This window comes from Polistes dominula, unplaced genomic scaffold, assembly GCF_049000335.1.
Source record: "Polistes dominula isolate Pdom_NZ unplaced genomic scaffold, Pdom_raw_medaka contig_27, whole genome shotgun sequence".
Taxonomy (NCBI): Eukaryota; Metazoa; Arthropoda; class Insecta; order Hymenoptera; family Vespidae; genus Polistes; species Polistes dominula.
This window is the reverse complement of record NW_028300906.1, coordinates 718,066-743,172: the sequence shown is the minus strand read 5'-3', so window position 1 is coordinate 743,172 and position 25,107 is coordinate 718,066. Positions and strand designations below refer to the sequence as shown.

The 25,107-nt window shown below is 31.3% G+C and overlaps 2 protein-coding genes across 2 annotated transcripts; both read left to right on the top strand.

Annotated features, from left to right (window-relative positions):
- Positions 1–2,998: 2,998 nt before the first annotated feature.
- LOC107070322 (uncharacterized) lies at positions 2,999–19,376 on the top strand. The gene is made up of 3 exons (XM_089179731.1): positions 2,999–12,119; positions 16,012–16,451; positions 19,308–19,376. Exon 1 carries the CDS (start codon positions 4,525–4,527, stop codon positions 6,256–6,258), a length of 1,734 nt encoding a protein of 577 aa, XP_089035857.1. The 5' UTR covers positions 2,999–4,524; the 3' UTR covers positions 6,259–12,119; positions 16,012–16,451; positions 19,308–19,376.
- Positions 19,377–19,418: 42 nt separating this feature from the next.
- Positions 19,419–25,086, top strand: LOC107070311 (uncharacterized). The gene is made up of 7 exons (XM_089179730.1): positions 19,419–19,553; positions 19,881–20,073; positions 21,185–21,501; positions 21,811–23,387; positions 23,467–23,865; positions 23,957–24,339; positions 24,451–25,086. The coding sequence occupies exons 1-7, from the start codon at positions 19,441–19,443 to the stop codon at positions 24,802–24,804; spliced, it is 3,336 nt and encodes a 1,111-aa protein (XP_089035856.1). The 5' UTR covers positions 19,419–19,440; the 3' UTR covers positions 24,805–25,086.
- Positions 25,087–25,107: the final 21 nt, after the last annotated feature.

Below are 25,107 nucleotides of genomic sequence, written 5' to 3'. Positions count from 1 at the left end.
GACGTATACACAGTAAAACACAGGTAAAGTTTTATCAAAAAAAAAAAAAAATAAAAACTAAAAACAAAAAAAAGAAGAAGAAAGAGAAAGATTTTTGGATGAGACCAGTTGTCCTTCAGGATTCGAAGGACGACACCCTCGGTAAAGAAAGAAGAAAGTATCCCCGGTCGTGAATTCCCCTCTCTCTCTCTCTCTCTCTTTCTCTGTGTTTTGCATTTTAATATGGACGATTTTGTATTTCTGGTTTTTCTCGAATTCACGAGAATTCCTTTCTTTTTTTTTTCTATCTTCTTTTTATACGACATATCTTTCTCTTTCTCTTTCGAATAAAAATTCCTCGAATTGAATTTAAAATAAATACTATTAAAAATTTCTTACGATCTTTTACGATTAAAAAATATTATAATAATAATAATAATAATATGTTAAAAAGTGTAAAATGTCCTGAACGAAAAAACTGTTTACTGTTTAAATGTTGACAGGTCAAGGTTTACTGCATTAACTACGAGACCTTGATGCTGCAGTTCTTCAATTTGTTAAACGAACCACTGAATTTTCTTTGAAAACGTTTACACAATTTTGTTGTCTGTTCTGTCATCGCGATAAGTTAATCTGATCGAAGTTAACTCGTAAACAATAGAATAGTTGTCGTTTACCTTGAACGTTGACCATTTACAACTTTTAGTATCCTTTTCTTTCCACAAAGATACAAAGTATTCAGTAATATAATAAATATTCTATAACTATTAAAAAAGTAATTATTATTTTTCAAATAACACCTAAGATGTACTAATTCGTTTAAACTCTTTTTTCACGCCAACTTTACAAAACTAATTATTACGAATTACATGATTAACAAAATACTATATAATATAATATAATAAATAATATATATAATAAAATAAATATATAATATAATATAATAAATAATATATATATATATATATATATATATATATATATATATATATATATATATATAGCATTTTATTATATATATTTTTATTAGTAGCATATTATATTTATATTAGTATTTTATTATATATATATATATATTTTTTTTTTTATTAAATATAATATATATATAATAAAAATGTATATAATAGAAAAAAATAAATATATATATTATATAATAAATAAATATCTAAATAATATAATTTCTATTTTTGTACTTAAACAAAAGTAGAATTAAAAAAATGTTGCTGTTTTGAGACCTTTCCCACGCGACCTGTCCTCGAGAAAATTTTTCTTTCCACGACCTAGGAGGTGTACCTTTCTTCAAGATAATCACCCTCGAAGAGTTCCCCACCCAACCCCTCACCCCTCTTTCTACTTTTCTTTCGTCACAACATGGCTTGTTGTTCGGATAACGTATAAGTAGTAGATAAGTATAATATACATATATGAATATGTAAACGTATGCACATATATATATATATGTTGGCTAAAGTTGCGCAACGAGAATATTCCATGATTTCGCCTTCGCATTCTCGCAGTGCAAAGGAGAACGAATGAACGAACGAACGAACGAAGGAACGAACGAAAGAACCGGAGGGAGTCTCCTCAGTAGACGACCTGACCTCAAGACCTCAAATTGGCTTCTGTCGATTCTCAAAGAAAGAATCCATTTGTGTGCTGCTAGTTTTCTTCGTCATTCAACGAAAAGTTCCTTCACCTTTTAACTTAAATAACATCATCATTATTTTCATTTTTATCTTTTATCTTGAATAAACTACCGTCCCCCGATTTCATGAATAATTTATTAATAATATTATATAATTATTATTTCGAATATAAAACTAAATTCCAAAAAAAAATAAAATAAAATAAAATAAAGAGAAATAGTGTGTTGCAATAAAATATATAATAAAAATTAGGTAACACATAGAATATTAGATGAACATTATATGAATATTGATAAGAGATGAATATTATATATAATTTAATTAAATATAAATTAAATGATAGAAAAATTAAATAAGAATATTTGTTAAATTATTAAAATTTAATATTTAATTAAATTATATAAATAATATTTAATTAATATTAATAATAATAATAATAATATAATTATATAGTATCAATATTATAACAATATGAAATATAATGATATATTCATATACATTGTTATATATACATAATAATATATGAACATGGTACAATATTACAATGAACACCCGCAGTCTTCACCTTCACATCTCTTTTCTTTTTATTTTTTGCTATACAAAAGTAGCAATCGCTGACCTATAAAGGGCAGGTCAACGAAGCATGCCAGCGTTAACGTCAAACCAGCTTTCGTCGACATTCGTATATGTACTGGTCTAACCAACCAACGCATGCCTGTATCTACCTTGAAAATAATTCTATTGGTTCTTTCATTAAATTTATCTACTTACCATAGAACTTATTGATTTTTTACATTAGTACCACAATCCTAATCGAATTAGAAAGTTTCTTTTCTTTTTTTGCAAAAGTACTTGAAGGAGATATCGATGACAGTTGAATGATCTAGATGATTACTTAACACCTTCTATCGTTGATAATTATTTTAAACATCGTTCAGAGAGAGAGAGAGAGATAAAACAAAAATAAGAGAGGAAGTAAAATAAATAATAAGTAGAATTATAACATTCCATTCAATATGTGAGAGACCAGGTAAAAGATAGTCCGTTTCCTTCGACACGATTCTTGGGAGCACCCCGAGTGAACAACGTGCCCGAGGGTCTCGACTCTCTCGCGTTAGCCATGTAGTAGTAGTAGTAGTAGTAGTAGTAGTAGTAGTAGTAGTAATACTAGTGGTAGTATGTGGGTATTATTAATATCTTACTTAGTATTAGTGAATAATGTTAGTGTTGGTGATAGGAGGCGACATACGGAGGTAGTAGGCGCAGGGAGTGTCCGGACAAAATGATGGTGCAATAAGGAAAGAGAATAAGAAAATAATGAAGATAGAAAGAAATAAAGAAATAAAGAAAGAGAGGGGTCTGTCTCACTGGTAAAGAAAGAGTGGGGTACGATCAGCGAAGTCTCACGCTTGACGAGCTGTTCTCAGTCTACGAGTACACCGGTTGAAGTTAGGAGTCTCTCTCTCAGCAGCTTTGCTTTCAAACGCAATAGTAGGGCGCGCGTGCGCCTACAAATTCATAAATATTCTTTCTTTGCTACGTGTATTTTACTCTCTCTCTCTCTCTATCTTTCTTTTCTATACAAGTACGTTGTTGTTTGTGTTTGTGTGTATATTAAAGTGACAGTGTACAAGATAAATTGACAAAACATATCAAGAACATGAGAACAATTAAATGTAGAACCTAAATATTTTTCAATTGAACATATTTTTTAAGTTCTTGAACCACAGGGCAGCCATTTTTCCTTGTGAGGGGGCTTCCAATGTGGCCCACCAAGTGGAAGTACGACGTGTATGCCACCTTCTGCTACCGGCCGCGCCTTTGGATTCCTCAAAGTCCACCGTAGCCAACTCTCGAATTCCTATCAAAGTATCGACTTGTATAATCTTCTCATCAGGGTGGTATATGTGTATCATGTGTATGTAAGCAACGATCTAATAGTAGTTTACTGTACGAGTAGCAAACTCCTTGATACGTGCCGCGAGTTAGCGATCACGAGGCTACACGTGCAGAAATAAAAAGATAGAAAGAGAGATAGAGATTTTCTTTGACGGAGACTACGCCACTGTAAAACGCCGCATACCGAAGAAGAAAAAGAGAGAGAGAGAGAGAGAAAGAGAGAGAAAAAGAGAAGGAACTTTGAAACGAAGAAGTTGGGAGGGATAGTAAAGGTGCGAGCAAGTCGAAGGTAGGAATCGTTGTATGAGATCGACGAGGACGAACACAGGAGGTTGAGAGAAGAACGTGTGTAGTAAAAAGAAAGACAGAGAGAGAAAGAGGTAGAAGCAAGGATTCAGAATAGAGTGGTGGGAGGGGGAAGGGGAAGGGGGGAGGGGGAAGGGGGAAGGGGGAGGGGTAGAGGACTCGTAAGAAGGCGGCCATAATGGCCTGACGCCGATCTCAGCGAACGGCGGCGGTGGCGGCGTCGGCTACAGCTGCTGCGAAATATCCGAGCGAGACTCTCTCTCTCTCAGCTTGCTTGAATCTCGTCGAAGCACGCCTCTTATTTTGCAACTAACTGAATCCCCATCGTCGTCATCGTCGTCATCGTCGTCGTCGTCGTCGTCGTCGTCATCGTCGTCGTCGTCGTCGTCGTCGTCGTCGTCGTCTTTGGAAAGTGCCTGCGTAATCTTAGTGTAGTGCAATTCAACACTAACTGCAATCTATCTCTTTGGTGTAAGTGTCTTCTTGTTAAGTTTGTTGTGTATTATCAAAGGAGAAAAGAGAGAGGTTCCTTTCCTGGTATTTTCTTCTTAAGTAATTGGAAGAAAATGGCAGAGTGATCCAAGTGTTTTGTCTAACTTTGTGGTATACTTGAATACTCGTTTGTAGAGTGTTCTTGTGTACAATTACCTGCAAAGTTTCATTGGGATTTAATTATATTAGAAATATTAAAAGAATGCGGGGTGCTAATCAAGAAACAGCTACACCGTACTGCCGGTGCAGAGTATTGTACCTTGGTAGTTCGGTACCTCATGCTAGTAAAGAAGGCTTGTTGGGTGTTCAAGAACCTTTGAGAGAGTTGTACCCAGAACAAGGAGCGTTGGGTGCTCGCGGAATAGATTCCTGGTTGAGTGTATGGAGCAACGGTTTATTATTGGAGAATGTCGATGAACATCGCAAGAAGGTTACCAGGTTCTTTCCCATAGAAGCACTTCATTATTGTGCCGCTGTGAGACATGTAAAGGGTGGTAACGGGGATTCCTCAACAACGAGATTCCTGCCTCTCGACTCGCCTTTCGCCAGGACGCCGAGCGCCAATCATCCGCCGCTCTTCGCGGCCGTCTTGAGAAGAACGACCGGTATCAAGGTCCTCGAGTGTCACGCATTCATTTGCAAACGTGATATGGCGGCCAACGCCCTAGTGAGATGTTGTTTCCATGCTTATGCCGATAGTAGTTATGCCAAGGGGCTAGATCCATCAACGGGAACAACGAACGGAATGACAACTGCAAATCCATCGAACAATAGTCTCTATCATACTTTGGGCGGATCTAGTACGACTCTGGATAATCCACAGGCTAATCGTTTGGATGCTACATCGACGGACGATCTTAGTCTTTACAATGGTGACGAAAATCATAAAGTTTGGGCTAAGGGTCGTGACGAGTTGGACGGTGTTTATCAGGAACAAGGAACATTGAGAAGTAGTAAAGGTTCCAGGCCACGGCAATTGGTTGCACCACCTCCGCCACCACCACCACCACCTCCACCCTCTCAACCTTTGTTGGTCGAGGAATCGACTTCTTCTGCTGCTAGGAGAAAGACTAATAAAAAAATGAAAAAATTAAAGACCCGAGCAATGCACGAAGATCCGATGCAGCAGCAACAGTTGCATCATCAGGTACATCAAGGAATGTATACTAATGGTCATGGCCATCATACTCTCGGCCATCCAATTAGACAACAGCATTATCATCCACATCCATTACCGCCAAGTAGTCGATCCGTAGCTGGAACTTTAGCCAGACCGGCACCTGTTTTATTGGTACCAGCCGCTACATTACCGAGGAAAGCTCATCAACATCATCCCAGAGGACTGAGACCAATCCCGGCAGCAGCACCTATCGTTCCAGTTTATGCTCCACTTCCAGTGGTTCCACCTCCTGTCGCAGCAGCCATTTATCCAAGTGGAACGTATGGTACTGCTGGTAACAGAGGTAAAAGGCATTCCGAAGTAGAAGGCTCGACTCTAGGTGCTTCTAGAAGATTAGCAGCCTCCCACGCCGATTTAACATCGACCGAGCTGGGAAAATCGGCTGATAGTCCGGAAAACGAGTCACGATTTGGTACTGGGATCTACCGGCGGAAAGGTCACTTGAACGAACGGGCCTTTTCTTACAGCATTCGCGCGGAACATCGTAGCAGGAGTCACGGTAGTTTAGCTTCTTTGGGTTTCAGTGCGCAGAACGGTAACGTATTGCCCAAAGAGGAGAAGAAGGATCGAGAGATAGCACAATTGGTGGCAGGATTAAATTTGGATGACAGTCCAAACGATCGAATTCAACCAATACCAACTTCTAGAGCTGGACCGTATCATCATCATCATCAACAGCAACAACAGCAACAACAACAGCAACTTCATCCTCCACAACAACATATGCAACCTTTACCCAGGCCACGACCACGTTAGGTACATCTAACTTACGTCAATTGTATCTCATATCCTTCAACGTCAATGTTCTTGCTTCTTGTGTTTATTTGCGATCGAGTTACGCTATGCAATGAAACTGCTATTGGACTGAAGCAACATTCTACTCGACGTGGGCGTCTTCTTTTGTGGCATTCGAGCGGAACGATCTAGCAGAGGTTATATCATGTTATTTCGAATACACATTGCTGTTGCGCTACTGCTAGTAGATCAAAAATGATTTCAAATTCGATCACTGCTAGAACAACTGCTAAACAAAAAGAAAATATTTATCAAAATGTAGACTGACAATATGAGTAAGTTGTTATTTCTATAAAGAATAACGCATGATCCATTTACATTGGCAAGATCCTGTTTTTAATCTTCAAATGACATGGCAATTTTTAGCTTCTTCCGAGACTAGTAAGAACTAATTAGACGAGCCTAGATAATTATTGTCAATTTTACAACGTAGACGGATCACTCTGTTGGTTTAAGCTCGTTAGATGAATGCACATGAGCAGCATATAAGAGCTGGCCTACCTCATAACGTTTCCTTTGAGAAATCGTCTCTGTTGTTTTATGCTCGCTATAGTTATCATCATATATCAAATTATTTTATTACATATGAATCTTATACACACATACAAACATTTATACATAGAAGACACACGCATCTATGTAATTTAATTAAGAGATACGACTCATATTTCTTCATTGTTTTATTCAATTTTGATTTTTTTTATTTTTTTTTTTTTTTGCGAGGAGAACCAACATCATTGAATCCTGTGCCAAAAACATTTTTTTTTCTTTTGTGCTTCTTTTAAATAAATGGTACATTTGTTTCCTAATAAATTAAATGAATAATTTAAATAAATAAGAAATATCGAATGAATACGAACTAATTTTGTTGTTTTATTCACGTAATCGCAAGTGCCAGAAAAAGAAAATCTAAGAAAAATATAGGATGAACCTGTGCTAATAAAATAATCGAATGAATAAATGAATAAAATTAATGAATAATAAAAATAAAAATAACAAAACAAAAAATGTATTTTAATTCGCGATAATTCGTGTCGTAGTTATATCATCGTACTAACAATAAGAGGAAAAAGAAAAATCGAGAAAAATAGTTAAAGAAGAAATTACGCTTGAATGTGGATCATAAATATTTATCCTACAATGTTTAAATGTAAAAAAAAAATAAAAAAATAAAAAGAAGAAAAGAGAAAGAGAAAGAGAAATAGAGAGAGAGAGAGAGAGAGAGAGAGAGAAAGAAAGAAAAAACACATACATATTGAATTTCTTAACGCTAGTTCTCTAGTCGCGGCTTACATGACTTTATACGGCGACTTGCGAAACGATTTTCTCGTTGCGAACGAACGAATATCTGCGAGAAAAAGAAGATAAATAGATAAACAGATGAAATGAGATAGACGGATACATAGATAGATAGCTAGACAGATAGATAGATAGATAGATAGATTACGTAAAATAAATAAATAAATATATATATTATATTATATAAATATAATTATACGAATATACAATACTGTAAAGTATATATATACATATATTTTTTTAGATTTACCTACATATATATATATACGTAGGTAAATATAATAAAATATTATTTGTATTGAAAACAAAATTGCAGAGAGATCACGTGACAATTGACAATATGCTTTACATTTATGCACTTTATTATTATTATTATTAATATTATTAATATTATCATATAATACTATTATTAAATATTAATATTATATTTTTATTTCTTTTTTTTTTTTTATTCACCAAATAGTAAGAGTTGAAAGTAACGAGAAGCATGCCATTGATTAGAGTTCATCCGTTAATTCATCGGTAAGAATTGATGAGCCTAAATCGATTCTAAGAACATTATTAAGCATTATTATTATTATAAGATATTATACAGTATGAATGTATATTTAACGATATAAATATATATATATATATATATTACAACTTTAACCAAAAAAATAAGAATCAGATATTATGTAATTTTTCAATTTCATCTTTCTATTTTATCGTCATCGTGGTTGAACAAATGAATAAAAAAAAAAAGGGACAAAATAAATAATTTAAATATAATTATAATAAACAATGTATCCATTACGTAGGATTAATATCCTCTCGTTGAAATTCCATTCGTATGAAACACTATGATGCAGGATGATGAATTTCTTAAAAAAGAAGTAAAAAAAAAAAAATAAGAAAAGAAGAAAACCATATGCGATGATGACATTAAGACAGTAATGTGATAACAGGAAATTGTCGATCAGTGATCCATAATCAATTGTATGCTTAACGATGACATCAGGAATGATCTATGAGGAAAAATGAAAAAAAAAATAAAATAAAATAATAAGAAAATGCAACAACGAGTTAATTAAAATTATATTGCAAAGGGAATAAAAAGAAAAAAGGAAAATTATGTTATAACTTTTTCTCGTATGAAGAAAGAAAGAAAGAAAGAAAGTATAATAGAAATTGATCGATTGGATCGATAGATCATGTATATAATATCGTTTCTTACGCAATATCCTTTCACTTGGGACAACAACGTTCATTGTGCGCTTAGCACATTCTTTTTATTAATTATGAAAGAAATTAAGAAATAAAAAAAAAATAAAAAATAAAGGAAAACAACATGACGCGAAATCTTTTATATATATATATAAATATAAATATAATTTAATTAATATATATAATATAATATATTAATTATAATATAATAATATATATAATAATATATTATAATTAATATATATAATATATTATTAAATTATATTATATATAAATTAATTAAAATATATATATATATATATATTTTTTTTTTTTTTTAATTGTAAAGTTTCCTACCATTTGATAAACTTTTAATGGGGTCGGCCCATTTTGAAAAAAAATTAATGAATTAAAATATTAAAAAAAAAAAAACAGAAAATATTTATATATATATATATATATATATATATACATCGTCTATACATTAGTAAATATGTTATGTAATGTCCTATTACAGTGTATAAATGTGTAAGTGAAAATGTGAGAGTGAAAGATGTATGTAATATCTATTCTCGTATATCCCAAGAAAGACGAGCACCGATAGGAATGTGCCATTGGAGAACTCGACGAAGACTCATTTATGTTTATAATGCTGCGTGTGTAATAACGATAATAATTATATATATATATATATGAAGATGATGACGATGATAATAATTATGTTAGATGATAATTGTTCGCACGACCTATAAAGGGAAAAACAAATTATTGCAACAAATGTTTTTCTTTCTTCGACATTTTTTCTTTTTTTTCTTATTTTATGTATTATTACGACACGTCGATATTTTTTCTTCGTCAACATTGTTTTACGTGTACGTCAAAAACACGTGTATAATTAAAATAACTTAAGGTAATAAAAATATCTATATATATATATATATATATAAATACGTAAAAATCGTGAATATGTTTAGAAACAAAACTTCTTTACATTGTACGCAAGTTTTTTTTTCTTCTTCTTCTTCTTTTTTCTTCCTAAGAAATAAATAATATTAACTGCGTATAATTTATTATCCTGTAAAACTCTATTCCTTATTTGAAAAGAACTTGCTAACAAAACAAAAAAAAAACAAAAAAATTCAAATAATGATCCATATGGACACTGAGTGAATTGAAACCAAGAGATGATAGTACAGAAAATAAGGTGAGTAAATAAACGAAGTTAAAACGGTTATTCTATCTTTTCAAGGAAAAAATATAATGAAACATAATTTTTCTCGACAGATGGACCATTTGGATGCTGTGCCAAGAAATCAAAATAAATAAATAAATAAATTAAATTAAATTGGATTTCTTTGATATTTTTTCTTTTCATTCGCATTATGATTATTCTCAAGTTATGTACTCTTAATACACTCAACGATTCACATGCAACGTAAATTACGTGTAAATCAAAATTAAAATACAATGCTTAACTTTATTGTGCGAGTAAATAATACATAACACTCGATTATGCAATTGAAAAATTACATAACTTGTTGTTTTTTTACTTTTGCAATTGATCATCGTAGACAAATATTCATCGACTTCTACTGCAGTTGAAATTAAAGTAAAAAATGATTTGCAATGTTAAACAAAAAAAGAAAAACATAGAATCACCCTTAATAGTACAAAATATTAAAAAATATTCAATACATGACATTTAATGTCTTTTTAATATTAAATACACATTTACAAGTTATGTACTCTTAATACACTCAACGATTCACATGCAACGTAAATTACGTGTAAATCAAAATTAAAATACAATGCTTAACTTTGTTGTGCGAGTAAATACATAACACTTGATTATGCAATTGAAAAATTACATAACTTGTTGTTTTTTTTTACTTTTGCAATTGATCATCGTAGACAAATATTCATCGACTTCTACTGCAGTGGAAATTCAATTAAAAAATGATTTGCAATGTTAATCAAAAAAAGAAAAACATAGAATCACCCTTAATAGTACAAACTATTAAAAAATATTCAATACATGAAATTTAATATCTTTTTAATATTAAATACACATTTATTCAATATTTTGTGCTACCAGGGATAATTCGTATTAGAAATTATTTTTCTAAATAATAAAAAATAGAAAGAAAATAATGACAATGTTCTAACTTATTGATGACAATGTATACTTTTAACTTTCTATTATTTTTCTAATACAAAAACAATGTTTTATATAATATTATACATGTATATATATCTTTCTTTTTTTTTTTTTTAAATCATAGAACAATATCGATGAAATGTTATTGATAACTTAACTTTATGCTTTCCCGTTTCAACGAAGAACCAGCAAGAGTTGCCATGCGTATAATGGATAAGTATAAATCGTGCTAAGCAATCATTATAGTTCACCATCGTCGTGACCTTAACATCGAAATCATAATCAAAATGTTACGTTAACGTAGCGATCTGAGCAGCGGTGCTCAAGTGTTGTTCGAAATACTTCAGGATTACAGTTATATATATTACCGACATAATTTACAGTTACATATATATATTATATATATAAACTCAATTATGGAAGAATCAGGTCATAAGTGAAATTAGTTCAACGATGAGTATTGATGTTAGTTCAATTATTATCTATTATCATTTCTATACTTGTAATCCTATATTTTATAATTAAATAACTTACTTTATTATTTGATCAATGATCGTTTAAGACACACACATACATTAGTCTATTTGTAAGTAATAAACTTCTATCAAGTTAACTTTCATGTTTCTCTAGAGTCAAGAATAAGAAAAGAAATAAAAAAAAAAAGCAAACAAATTGCAAACAATTATGTTGTTAATATGAAGTTAAATTGTTATAAATAAAAAGATAAAATCAATTTTATCTATGGACAAGATAGATGTTTACACAAATCTTATAATGTGATTTTTCTTTCTTTAAGTTTATCCATGACATTTTGATGATGACGATGAAAATGCCTCGTTAAACGAATTTCAAAAAAAAAAAAAAATGAATATTAATGATTAAATTATTCATACCTGTTTGTATAAGATTGTAAAATTGCTTATCTTTGTATTTTGCATTGAATTGGTGGTGCTTCTTGTTTTTTTTTTTGTTCTTCCCTCCTGAAGTGACAATCGTTCGATCAGGCGTTCCTTTTCGAATGAAGCAGACTGTGTAATTGCATCACGCATCGTCATGAACGGTAGAAGCTTTCTCGAGGTCTGGAATAAGATACATTGGGACGATATATGGTTGTTAAAAGAAAATCTGAGAGTCAAAAGTACGAACCGTGAAAGATGTAACCGTCTTGAGAAATACAAAGGTAAATAGAGTAGTAGTAGTAGTAGTAGTAGTATTGTCTTCATTATGAAGACATCATTTCGTGATAAATGAATGAAAGTACGAATGTTACATAATAAATATATTAATAAATAAAAAATGTATTTTTTTTAACGATAATTTATATATATATATATTTATATATATTATAAATATAATATATATAAATTTATAAATAAATATATATATATATATAATTGTATTTATATATTTAATATAAATTATATATTAAATTTTATTATTTTCATATAGGAATGTGTGTTTTAATAATAACAATAATTAAATATGTATATATTAATTATTTATAATATATTAAATAAATAATATTTATAAGACAAAATAGCAAATTTATCGGACGGTAAATTTCTTTTAAAAGATAATGTAGAATTTCTTTTAAAAAAAAAATTAGGACACACTTGTATTTATTGACATTTTGCGCGATTCGTTTTAAAGCTGTGCATATTTGTATTTCGCAATAATTTAAACGAATAAATATTTAATCGCTCGTTAAATTTGATATTTCTCTTTTAAATAATTTTATGAATTAATAAATACATGTCAAAGGTTATACATTTTTAACGATGCGTTGAACTAAAAATTAAAAGATGAAATTAAATCTGAAAAAGATTTAAAAACAAAAAAAAAACAGGAAAGAAGCTTTCGCTAATCTTTAATATAAATAATCTTTTTTTATAAATAATAATTCACATTTATGAGACTTTAATTTGTTATTTTAGAATAATTAAAAAAAAAGTAGAGAAGAAATTCACGAATAAAATTTGAAGAAATGAAAAGAAATTTTGTTCAGAAAGTCAACGAACACACACACACACACAGAACTTTAACGTTATATAAGAACTTTCACAGGTGTCTTTACCTAAGTGCAATTATGACGTTAAAACGTGAAAGAAAAAAAAGGAAGACGAAGACGAATTTTGTTGATTTCTTTTTCTCCGATTGTAAATCACATCTGCGTACATCCTTGCAAAGACTATTGAAAAGTTCTTGTACTTCCTTGTTCGAACATAGACACATACACACACGGTACCGACAACAACAACTAACCATCTGTCGTTCTACGAATATTTCATTCCTATATGAAAATAAACTGGTGAACATAGATACGAATCACGCTAGCAAAACTACTACTAACGCATAAATCCTCTAACTGCTATAATAATAAAAACGATATAAAATCCCTTGCGGTAAAATTCAATAACTTTTTTCTTTTTTTCTTTTTCTTTGCCATATACTAAATCCGTGTGTGTACACAACAACTGTTCCTATCGACAATGATTAATTATTTCTTCGAATAACTTTAACTTTTATCTATCATCTAATTTTTAAGGAAAATTAACGGTTTGCAATTAATATAATCGATAAAACGTAGCACACCATAAACAATCGATATTATGTTCTTTTTCCATTTAAACAGGATTATCATCTTATAAATTTAATAGTTCTTTTTTTTTCTTTTTTTTTTAACTCTTTGCAAAGAGCACGATGGAATTCAAAGTGTCCCACCTTTTTTTTTTGGATACACCGTAATTATGTACGGTGTGAACATTTTTAATCCCATCTCGAAATATTGCAATAACTTATATGATTATTTTTGTTTTATTAACGTAAAATAATTGACAGTAATATTTTTAACAAAATATCTTATACAAATGTCATTAAATTATTACTCTTTTTTCATTGTTTTTACATTATGTGTAATACCTTTATAAAAATAAAAAAAAATATACCAATTAATAAAAATATACCAATTTTGTTTCATTTAAAATGTAATAAAATTTCTATGCAACATATAGAACTATTTTATAATCTGAAAGTAATACCTTAATAAAAATAAAAGAAATATACCAATTAATAAAAATATACCAATTTTGTTTCATTTAAAATGTAATAAAATTTCTATGCAACATATAGAACTATTTTATCATTTGAAATTCTCTAAAGCAATGAGTTTAAATGATATATTCACAACATTTTCTTTTATACAAAGTAAATAATAATTCATACACACAGAAGACTAAATTGTACGAAGATGAGAATCGCTGAGAGATTCGCAAAGAATTAAATTTTTTTTTTTTTTCAATCGATCGATCGAACAAACCACGAACGAACGAACGAACGCTGAAGAAAAAAGGGACGAGGATGAATCTCGTTCGAGATTTATCCTCTCTTAAGTGTGTATACTTAAAAGAAAGAGAAGAGAAGAGAAGAGAAGAGAAGAGAAAGAAAAGAAGGGGAATAAATGAAAGAAAACAAATTGAAAAAAAAAAAGAAAAGGATACCTCTTTCTCTCTCTCTCTCTCTCTCTCTCTCTCTCTCTCTCTCTCTCTCTCTCTACTCGTATGGTTGAAATAACAGTACTCTTACGTTGGTGCGGCCGATGAACGCTATAGCAGAGCGATACCGTTACCGGTTAAGGCACCTCACATTGACCAAAGCATCTTCCAAGAGAAGGACCAGACTGAAGATGGCCCGGTCCATCTTTCACCTCTTTCTTCTTCCCCCTTCTACCCCTTCTTTTCCTCCTCCTCCTCCTCCTCCTCCTCCTTCTTCTTCTTCTTCTTCTCTTTCTTTTACCTTTCCTTTTCTTTTTGCGTTTTTACCACATCTCTTCTTATTTAATTCGTTGTTCCTAGAAAGATACAAAAAAAACAAAATGAAATGATAAAAATCATAACTTTATGTTACACTTGATAATTCGTTTATTTCATTTGCATACACACATGCATAAAAAATCTATAAGGAACCTTTCTTCTTTAGAATTTATGCTCGTTATCTTATCAATTCTCGTATTTTTTTTTTTTTTTTTCAAGTCATCCACTTAATAGTAATATTCGTCAAATTAAATTCAACGAATACCAATTATTATTTATTATTATTCGTTGAGTTCAGCAACAATTTATCCGGACGTTCTGCTGTCTATCTTTTTGATATATCAGAAAAGGTTCTTGGTTATATCCTAAAGAGTCCTGTTAGATTTCAATAAGTCGTCTTTTGATAGTCGATCGGTTAGATTTTGTACGTCTCTCTTTTATATTTTATTATGGAGTTTGATATATTTACCTTTTTCAAAACAAAAAAAATATACCGTTCAGCAATTTACTCCTTGTACCACATATATTACTTATTCAAATTTTAAAATGAGCTTCTTTATATCTCAGGATAACTCTTATCAGCTTTCAGAACAAAATTCACTTTGCTAAAAAAATTCAAATAATTTATATATCGATAATATTTTAATATTAATCCTTGTGATAGCAATGAGAATACTTTATCTTTGTGTGTGTGTGTGTGTGTGTGTTTCTTTTTTTTTATAACATTATTAAAGTTATACAAGGTGTTCAAAAATATCATTCAATACTTATATCCAGTAAAAACAAAACTTTTGTAAATATAAAGTTAATCATTTTTGAGATATAAACATTTTCGTTTGCTAGGTATCATGATTGATTTACTTGCTTCCATCATATGCAATGCTAACTTAAGTGTTTTTAAAACGTAATCATAATGTTCTTATTCAAATACTGAAAGTAGATTTCATTGAGAATCCAGTCAGCTGTAGATCGACGATTGTAAATGTTACACAGTTACAAAATATCGTGAAAATATCAGTATATTATTTACTATGCTTGTCAAACCATTTGATTTGATAAGAATATGACATTTGTAAATATAAATATTGATAATGAATGTTTTCTGAACATCCTGTATAATATTACGAATTGAGGGTAACAGTCCTTGATAGGAATAAGGTACTGTTTCTTCCTTCTCTCTCTCTCTTTCTTTCTTTCTTTCTTTCGGTTAAATTTTTTCTCTTTTTCCCTGTTCGTTGATCCTTCTCCTTCTCTTCGTTCCAGCATGGAGGCGCCTCGACTCACTGGTTGGAGAACCGGAGTCTCTCCTGCGGAACATCCCCGGCAGTTTCTCGTCGACGGCCATCCGGATCGACTCGCGATCAAGGTTGATGCGAGTCAAACACAACGAATGAACGATTTATAGTCTACAATGCGGAAGCAACCACCCTTCCGTTGCCGTTTCATCGTCATTGGTTCTTTCTAAACGAACAAAACAGTTCACTTAACGTTTCATTGGTGTATATCCTCTTCGTTGTCCTGCAAAACAAAACAAAACAACAACAACAAAAAAGTAGTTCAGTGTGTCAGTGCAAATTCGAATGACGTTACAAAAATTTGACGGATATATTATATTCAAAATTATTTCATATTATGATATATTTTGATCAACATGATTCTACACATTTCAAATGAATAAAACTTCACCGAGAGAATTATAAAAGGTTTGCCTACTATTTTATATTTCACGCTTCGATAAATATTATATACTGTTTTTTTTTTCTCTCTCTCTATAACGTTGCTCTCTTCCTGAATAGATAATTTCAAAATATTCCTAACTCTTGTTCGATTTTTCTTTCAAGAAAATTTCATATTATCAATTAAGAAAATAAAACTCTAATATTTAAGTTTTAACACACATCATTTCCTTAAGTTAATATTTGATTAACTCGTTGTTAAATATTAATGGAAAAGTATTATCATATCATATTAAAAAAAATGAAATATAACTTTTACTTTGATCGTTAAAAAAAAAAAAAAAAAAAAATAGAAATCTCGTAAATAAAGATAGAAAATTAACTGAATTTATTAAAGAGATGATCGTGTTCAAATCTGTAGCTATAAAATGTGCTAAATGAGCCATGAACTTGGTAATTGCGGATCGAACGATGCTGGCATAGATCTAGTAACACGTTCATCGATGTCGTAATCGTTGTAATATCAATAGCACTACTTTAATGACGTTCAAAGACCGGTATCGAAAACTTCCTTCTTCGAGTAATCAGAAAAACTGGTCCAACTTTTCTGGGTTAAAAGGTGATATACAGCGTTGTTTCGGTTGCGTGTCACACGCCAGAAAGCATCTGCTTGAACAAATTTCACTCGTTTAACAGATTATTAAACGAAAAATCTCTTTATCTTTCATATATATATATATATACGTCATAGATAATACATAATACGGAAAAAATTGTTTAAATATTTCATAATGTGTGGCCATAATTATGAAATTGGTCTAATTTTAAGTCATATATCTATTGGTTTGAGATATTTCATGTTGTACACTAATTGTAAATGAATTCTATATAATATTGTAATAACAAATACTACGTAAGGGTTTATTTTAGGGACAATTACATTGAATTCATTTAATTTAAAATAATATAAGTAATAATAATAATAATAATATAGTGTGAAATTAGTGATGTTTTTTTATCTTTTTTAAATTTTTGACTTACAATAATATCATTTTCATAATTATGAGCAAATACATAATATTTAATATACATCAAATACACATATATTTTATATAAATAATCCATTTTTAATGAAAATAATTATCAATCCTAATAAATGAAATATATTTTTAAAGTAATGATCAATATAATTGTATCGTGACGACGTTCACGGAATTAAAAACTTGGTCAGTTGGTGAATTCATTAACTATAAAAAAGAGAAATAAAAAACTAAAGAACGAACGAACGAACGAACGAATGAACGAAGTTAGTTTATTAACGCACGAAGATGAATATATAAAAAGGTATTCCTATCATCATCGTGCGTTCGTTGTAAAAAGAAAAATTTAAGAGAAATGAGATGTTAAATACCGCAATTAAATTATAATATAACCGACACACGAGGTGTCTGTTCTGTCTGTCTGTCTGTCTGTCTGTCTGTCTGCTTTCATCTCTGGATTCGCATCGCGTTAGAAAGAACTCGGTAATCATGTTATACGATCATATACGAACGGTTTTCTGTGTTACAACATGTCCTAACCGAGAGACTCCAATTATTCTCGTAATCTTCTATTTTTCGATAATCGCTTCCGTCACGTAGAGACGAACGCTTTAAACTGAAAGCACGTGGAACACATACACAGAACGTGTGTGCCGTTTTATTCATATTCGTATACACTAACATTCATTTATTATCATATAAGTTACATACACGTACTATGAACTACACTCTAAAAACTAATCAAAGTTAGAAATGGAGACAGTTATTCGACAGATGTTGATCTTCTCTTTCGTTCTCTTGTGTGTTCTATCTATCAGTTCTCATTGAAAAAAAAAAAAAAACAGCTAATTCGAAGAATTTTTAATTCATTTTACGGTAACTGTACATTTTTTTTCTTTCTCGAGTTGTATATATAAAATACGTGTTTTTTAATTAAACTTAGAATTAATATTATAAATATAAGAATTGATATAAATGAAATGGGTATTATTTTATTTTTCTTATTTTTATTATATTTTATTGTATTTTATTTTATTATACTTTATTTTATTGTATATTATATTATTGTATTTTATTTTATTATATTTTATTTTCTTATTGGAATAGAGAAAGATTAGAATGGACAGTTCAGTTCGTTGAACGTTTCCGGGAAAGATCGAAAGAACGAAATTAAAATTGTAAAGAGTTCGCATATTATATATATATATATATATTTTTTTTTTAATCAGATCACGCATACCTATACTTCTTCCTACCTACTTACTTATCAGACTTTATTAACATATTAGAAAAATCATTTGAAAAATATGATCTGGTATGTGCGTTATGACTAAACAAGAACGTACTAACTAACTAACTAACATATAAGTGTGTTTCTTAGGTGTAACAGAAAACTTTACTTAGCTTTCCCTCGAAATCATGAAACACACATATATATATATAGCACACATAACAAGGTAGATCTCGCTCTCGGTACTTTTACTCGTAGAGACCGTTAAACCTAGCCTAATACCCTTCGTTCAACCCTCCTCTCACCTCATCTCACCTCACTTAAACAATTTATCAAGATTCTTCATCTCATTTTGTGCCTTACATTTGAGTCTTAATTATCTTCATAGCAGACAACTTCTCGCATAAATTTAACGCACTCTTAACAAGCTATCGCATAAACCATAAAGAATGAAGTAAAATAATTGAAAGATATATTTTACTTATTGTTAGATACACACACACACACATATATATATATTGTATCTAATTCGACATTATTATTATTATTATTATTTGATCATTTATCATCATATTATAAATAATATTTTTATGTTTAATCTTTTATTTTTAGAACGAGAGGGATACCACCATCGTCGAAAGAGATGATTGAAGAATTTCTAGAACAATTATCTGGATAGTTTCTTTTTTCTTTCCTATGTTTTTTCCTTTTTTTCAATGATACGTATCCAAAAGTGGAAAGAAAGATGTCTGTTGCTAGAATGCCTTGTTATGGGGATGGATTCCGATTGGCTGGACCGCCATCGGAATGTTCACTTCGAAGCAAGGCTAGAATTGATGCCCTTTTCGAGGATTCCAGGTAAAATATTATCAATTAGAAAGGATATTCTCGTAAAAGATTATTGATCACGTTAGTTATCCTTTTATTAGGATGAACTACAAAGTTCGTGTGTTTATTGCATTACAAATTCTATTATAAATTGCCTAATTGTTCATTTTGTAGAAAATTGACTTATCAAATATTCATTTTAGAAATGTACAAACTTTTAATTGTAAAATTAACTTTGAATATATTCATTTGAAAATTTATTTAACAAATATACATTTTTAAACAACATGAACTTTTGTTTCATCCTAATAACTGATACTTATGTTGTAATTGTACAAAATGATTTTTACTTTGCAGATCAATTTGCAGTTCAACTATCGGTGGTTGGTACGCTGGTGTATCAACCGTTACTTCGGTTCATTGTGAAGATCAAAGTTTCGAAGAACAAAAAAGAGTTAACAGTGCGGTCCAAGCAAGAATCGAAGCTATGTTTGCTTCCGTGGAAGCTGAAAGCGGAACACCGGGAGAATGTGCAGCTGCCATCTTGCCGGTAGCTTTTTCCTTTTTCTTTTTCTTTTCTTTTCTTTTTTTTTTTTTTTATCATTTTCATACGAATTCCGAGTGAAATTTTTCACTTAAAAATTATTTTAAGTTAAACAACAACAACAGCAGTAACAACAACGCTTTCTTTAAAATTAAATGATACAAAAGTTATAATAAAAGAAAGAAAGAAAGAAAGGAGAATAACACACGATTAAATTTGATCAGGAAAATTAACTTTCTTTTCAACGACGAGTGGATAATTATAACACTGGCATGACTATAAATTTATATACATCGATTTTATTCTATGTGCTACTTTTTACACCATACCTGTTTTAAACGTATGGTTAAAAGTATAATGAAAATTTTTATTCACGCTGAAAAGCAATCATCAAACACACAACAATTATTATTAAACCACTGTTAAATTTCACTCTCTAGAAATAAAATTGCAAAAGTTAGAAAAAAGGAATGAAGAAAAAAAAAGACTCACAATACAAATTTGTATAAATTGAAAATTGTCTTAATTAGATCGTCGTTTAATTAGTCGCGGCCAGTTACGCGTTAGAAAATCATTTTCCAAAGAGAAGATAATTCCGGAGATATCTCGAAAGGAAGCTGAAAAAGAAAGTTTTAAAGTAACCCGTATACTTAAGACAAGTTAGGAAGAATCATTGAGCGATTTCGCGATAATCGTAAACGTTTTATTTTCTAAACGAAATCAAAAGATGCTGTAAGAAAGGAATAAGTAGATGACCAAAAAAGAAAAAAAAGAAATAATAAAGAAAAGAAAAAAAAAAAGAAACAAAGGGACTTTCCTTTGCATAGCAAACGTATCTTCCGGAATTTGTATTCGTCACTTTCATTTCATTCACTATTAAACGGAGCGTAACGAGTTAACTTAAACATCTTCGCGAATCTTCTTTTAAAAATTGTTCATTTGGTTAATGCACGGATTACTTGTTTAATTATTTAAATCTAATTATATATAAGTTTCCAAAGACTTTCCGAATTCATTTTGTTATCTAAAAATATATCATCTATAAATTTCAATCAAACTAGATATGAATTCTTAAATATATACTAATATTTAAATGAACCTTTTTATAATTGATCAGGTGAAATACATGGGTGCTGCTCCAGTTGGTGGTCGAGTAGCTAGCATTCGTGGTCTTCAAGAACCACTTCGTCAACTTTTAGAAAAAATCGATGGGTCAATTCAAGCGGAATTAGAAGTTTCAAGACGTGGATTGACATTTCGAACCAGTGAAATCTGTGAGAAGAACAATCCCTTTCGTAGAATAGCCGTTTGGAGTGCATTGAGACTTCGATGTAGGAAAATTCCATCAGGCGAGTCTCATTATGCCTTCTTGCCACTGGTTGGAGATACTGATCAAGGTCAAGGGGCCGAAGACAAGCACGCTGACCTCTATAGGTAAATTTATATTAGAAAATTACGAATGATGATTTTAGATCTAACGATTAGATATTCATAGTATCATTCCTTAGTTGGTCTGATGCAAGAGACTGGATTAGTTGATTAAGAATTGTCTTGAATCCATTTATACGTCATTAACTGGTGAAAGGTTCAATACTTGTTCTTTGTTCTTTAAGATACTCTGATTCATACTCTTGTGAACACCTACTCTTTTGTCCTAGTTTTTACAAAAATATATGCATTAATATCTTGATTTCCTTTTAAAGAAATTTGTATTAAAAAGAATGACATATATATTTTTTATAGAACAATGCGTGGTTTAAAAAGTGACATTGATGTTTATCCACCTATCTTTGCTGTGGTAATGAGACGAGCAGGAGCAGCAAGATTATTGGAGTGTCACGCATTTGCCTGTCAAACGGAGGAAGATGCTGTTGCCGCTGCGGCCACTTTGTACAGAGCATTATTAGCTGATCTTGATGGAAATCGAAGAAGACCTAGACATACTAATGGTTTAGGCTGTGTTAGTTTGGCATCGGTAGTTTCTAGCGTAAGAGAAGCTAGTCCAAGTAATAAAAGTCATTTATTAACACCATCGTCGTTACCAAAACCAAACAACATTCCACCTCATCCGATAAGACCACCGAGGTTGAAAAAAAATTCTATCTCGAATTCAGCTACCGAAGACGAGAGTAACAAGTCTACCAGTGTACAGAAAGCACCAAGAAGAAAAAAGAAAACCATTTCGGACGTAAAGGCTGAAGATATACTCGAAGCTAGAGGATGTAGAAGAGAACCCGTCAAACCGGACAAGCCGGTGAGCTTAATTCAAAAGAATTTGGAACAGTTTGAGAAGAAGGATAATGTTAAATGTTCGAAAGATCCTCAACAAATCGAGAAAAACGAGTTAGATCGTGAAAGTAGTCGTACGGATAAGATTTACGATGATAAAACCAGCAATAGCATTTATGGAATTCAATCTAACATTTACGAAAAATTATTATCATCTAGAAGGAGCAATGATCTTGATACTAATTCAAGATCCATTTATTTGCCGGGAAGAAAAGATGAGATTATATCATCGTCGAGTGAACGAAATTACGGGTCTTACGATTTTTCTCGAAATGGTCTTGACGTTCAAAGTACCGTGGAATCTTATTCGAAAAAATCCGATTGTTTTCCAATATACGATAGAATTGAAAAACCATCGAGCACGAAGAATCCAATTTATATGCAAAGTACGAAGAGCGATCGACAGAGGATTTACGAGGAACACTTCAGAGACGCGGAAAAGATCTATAGTCTTGATCAAGAGGATACTTACGTTGGTAGTAATAAGAAGATGAATCGTGGACAAGTCAATAGTTCTCAAGAGAATGTTTTCTTCTCGAGAAATCGTAAAAATGATACGTACGAAGACTGTAGAAAGATTTCTCAAGAAAAACACTGTTCTAGGAATAGAGAAAAAACTGCATCTTCCGGTACAAAGCTCTGTAGAGTTGTTACCATGGATAAACCCTTGAAAAAGGCTAATGTTTCTAATGATTTAGAAGTGGATACGAAGATACCGGAATACAGTCAGCCTCGAGTTAGAAGGAGAAGTAGAGCTGGCAGCGAACCACCAGTGGGTAGAACAGAAAGTACCAAGAAAATTGTTCAAGAAAATAAACTCAAGAGATCTCAAAGTGATCTTGACGTAGAAAGAGGGGATTTAATGACTAGAGTTGAATTACCAAGACGAGCGAGTTTCTTGAAACCTGGAAGTACCAGAATAGCAAATAATATGAAAGGGGGTACTCCATTGGGATTTACTGAACTGTTTGATGAATTTAGAAATCAGGAAGGTTTGACTAGCGTCGATGATATCTTAGCAGCTATTATTGGTAAGAAAACAAATAATTAATTTATTATTAATTCACATATCAACAATGATCGATCAAATTCTAATAATATTATTTTCAGATCCAGAAGGTATGTCCTTTAACGATCTCAAGCCACTTTACAAAGAATTTTTATTAAAACTTGCCGCAACTTTGACACAAGACGAGCTTTATCAAAGATCTGCTAGTATAATGAGAAGACGTCGTAGACCACAGAGAAGACGATCGACTCGTCGGCCTTGTCTTTTAGGGCGTGCTATCAAAAGATCCGTATCGAGATTAAAAGGTGGACCGACTGAATTTACATCGGTTATTTTTCCTGCGAGAAGATTGAACGATAGTTTTGGAAGTAGCTCGTCTTGCGATGCTAGAAATAATCATCGAAGTCGTGTGTTGGCCAGTAGACATGGGAAAAGACGATCATCCTGGAGAATGAACAAAAATGGGCAGTGTCACACTACTTCGGAGGACAGTGACACGTGTACGTAAATGTTGTCAACAGAAAAAAAAAAAAAGAAAAAAGTTAAAAAGAAAAATTCGTCGATAAAATGAAATCAATTAATTTTCTTCAGGTAGACGAGCGAGTCGCAACGCTGGACCAGCTGCAAATAGAAGCAGCAGTGGTTACGTAAGTTGCAGCGAATGCAGCTACGATTCCGAATCCTGCACCTGTATCTCAGCGGATAAATGTTATTGTTCCCTGTCCAGAAGACAACTCGTAGAGCCTATCCTCCCGAATACGGTAGTGTGTGCCTGCGACACGGACAGTTGCTCGGAAAGCAACAAATGTTATTGCGGAAAGACGCCTGTACGATCCAACATCTTGGAACAATTGAGACAAAAGGGTATTGTGCCTTCGGAGGGCACGTTAAGTAGAGGTGGAAGTCCTGATAGAATAACGTCATCAAAAACCTCTAGGAGTCATTCTTCTTCTCATAATTCTGAATTATTGAAGGTGATTTCTACAAATTTTCTTTTACTCTAATTAAACATTAACATTTTAATCTTCTACTAGAGATTGCTCAAAGTTTTTTCTTTTTTTTTTCTTCTTTATTTTCCTCTTTAGATTCAATCCTCTCCCATTTGTGGTAGCTCGGACAACTTAGCTTTGGATTATGACCTTTTCAGTCCAGGAAGAAAGTCCCAGCAATCTTCTGGTAGCGAAAAGGTATTGGTTGTAAGTGCCAGAGACACTCAAGGTCGTTTGGTGTACGTTGGAGGTGCCGAAAGAGAGAAAAAATGTTTCTCTCATGGTAACATTAGATCTGACGCTCATCACGAAGCACTCTCGATAAAGAAGAGTGCTGAAATTGCTGCCGTCTTTGGATCAGATTCCAATAAAATTTGTAGGAGGGCTAGTAACGCATCCAGTATCAAAAGTTCCATCAGTTTGGAAGCTGGTTTAGGGTATCTACCTTGATGGTAATGTTTCCTGCTCTATCAATGAGTTTTTATAATTATATCAAAACTTGATCTCAAAGCTACATAGCTAATTCAAGTTTAGTGAAGTAACAGAAGCATATTGTAATCGATCAAAGTTTATTTCTTGATTTCTAGTATGAAAAGAAAGAAGAAAATAACGCATTATATAATTTCTATAAAAATGGTACCTGTTGCAAATGAAAATAATAAGAAACTAGTGATACCATATATTAAATATACTCTGCTCTGTTCTATACAAGTCTTTGATTCTTTCTAGATATTAAATAATATCTTTAAAAGA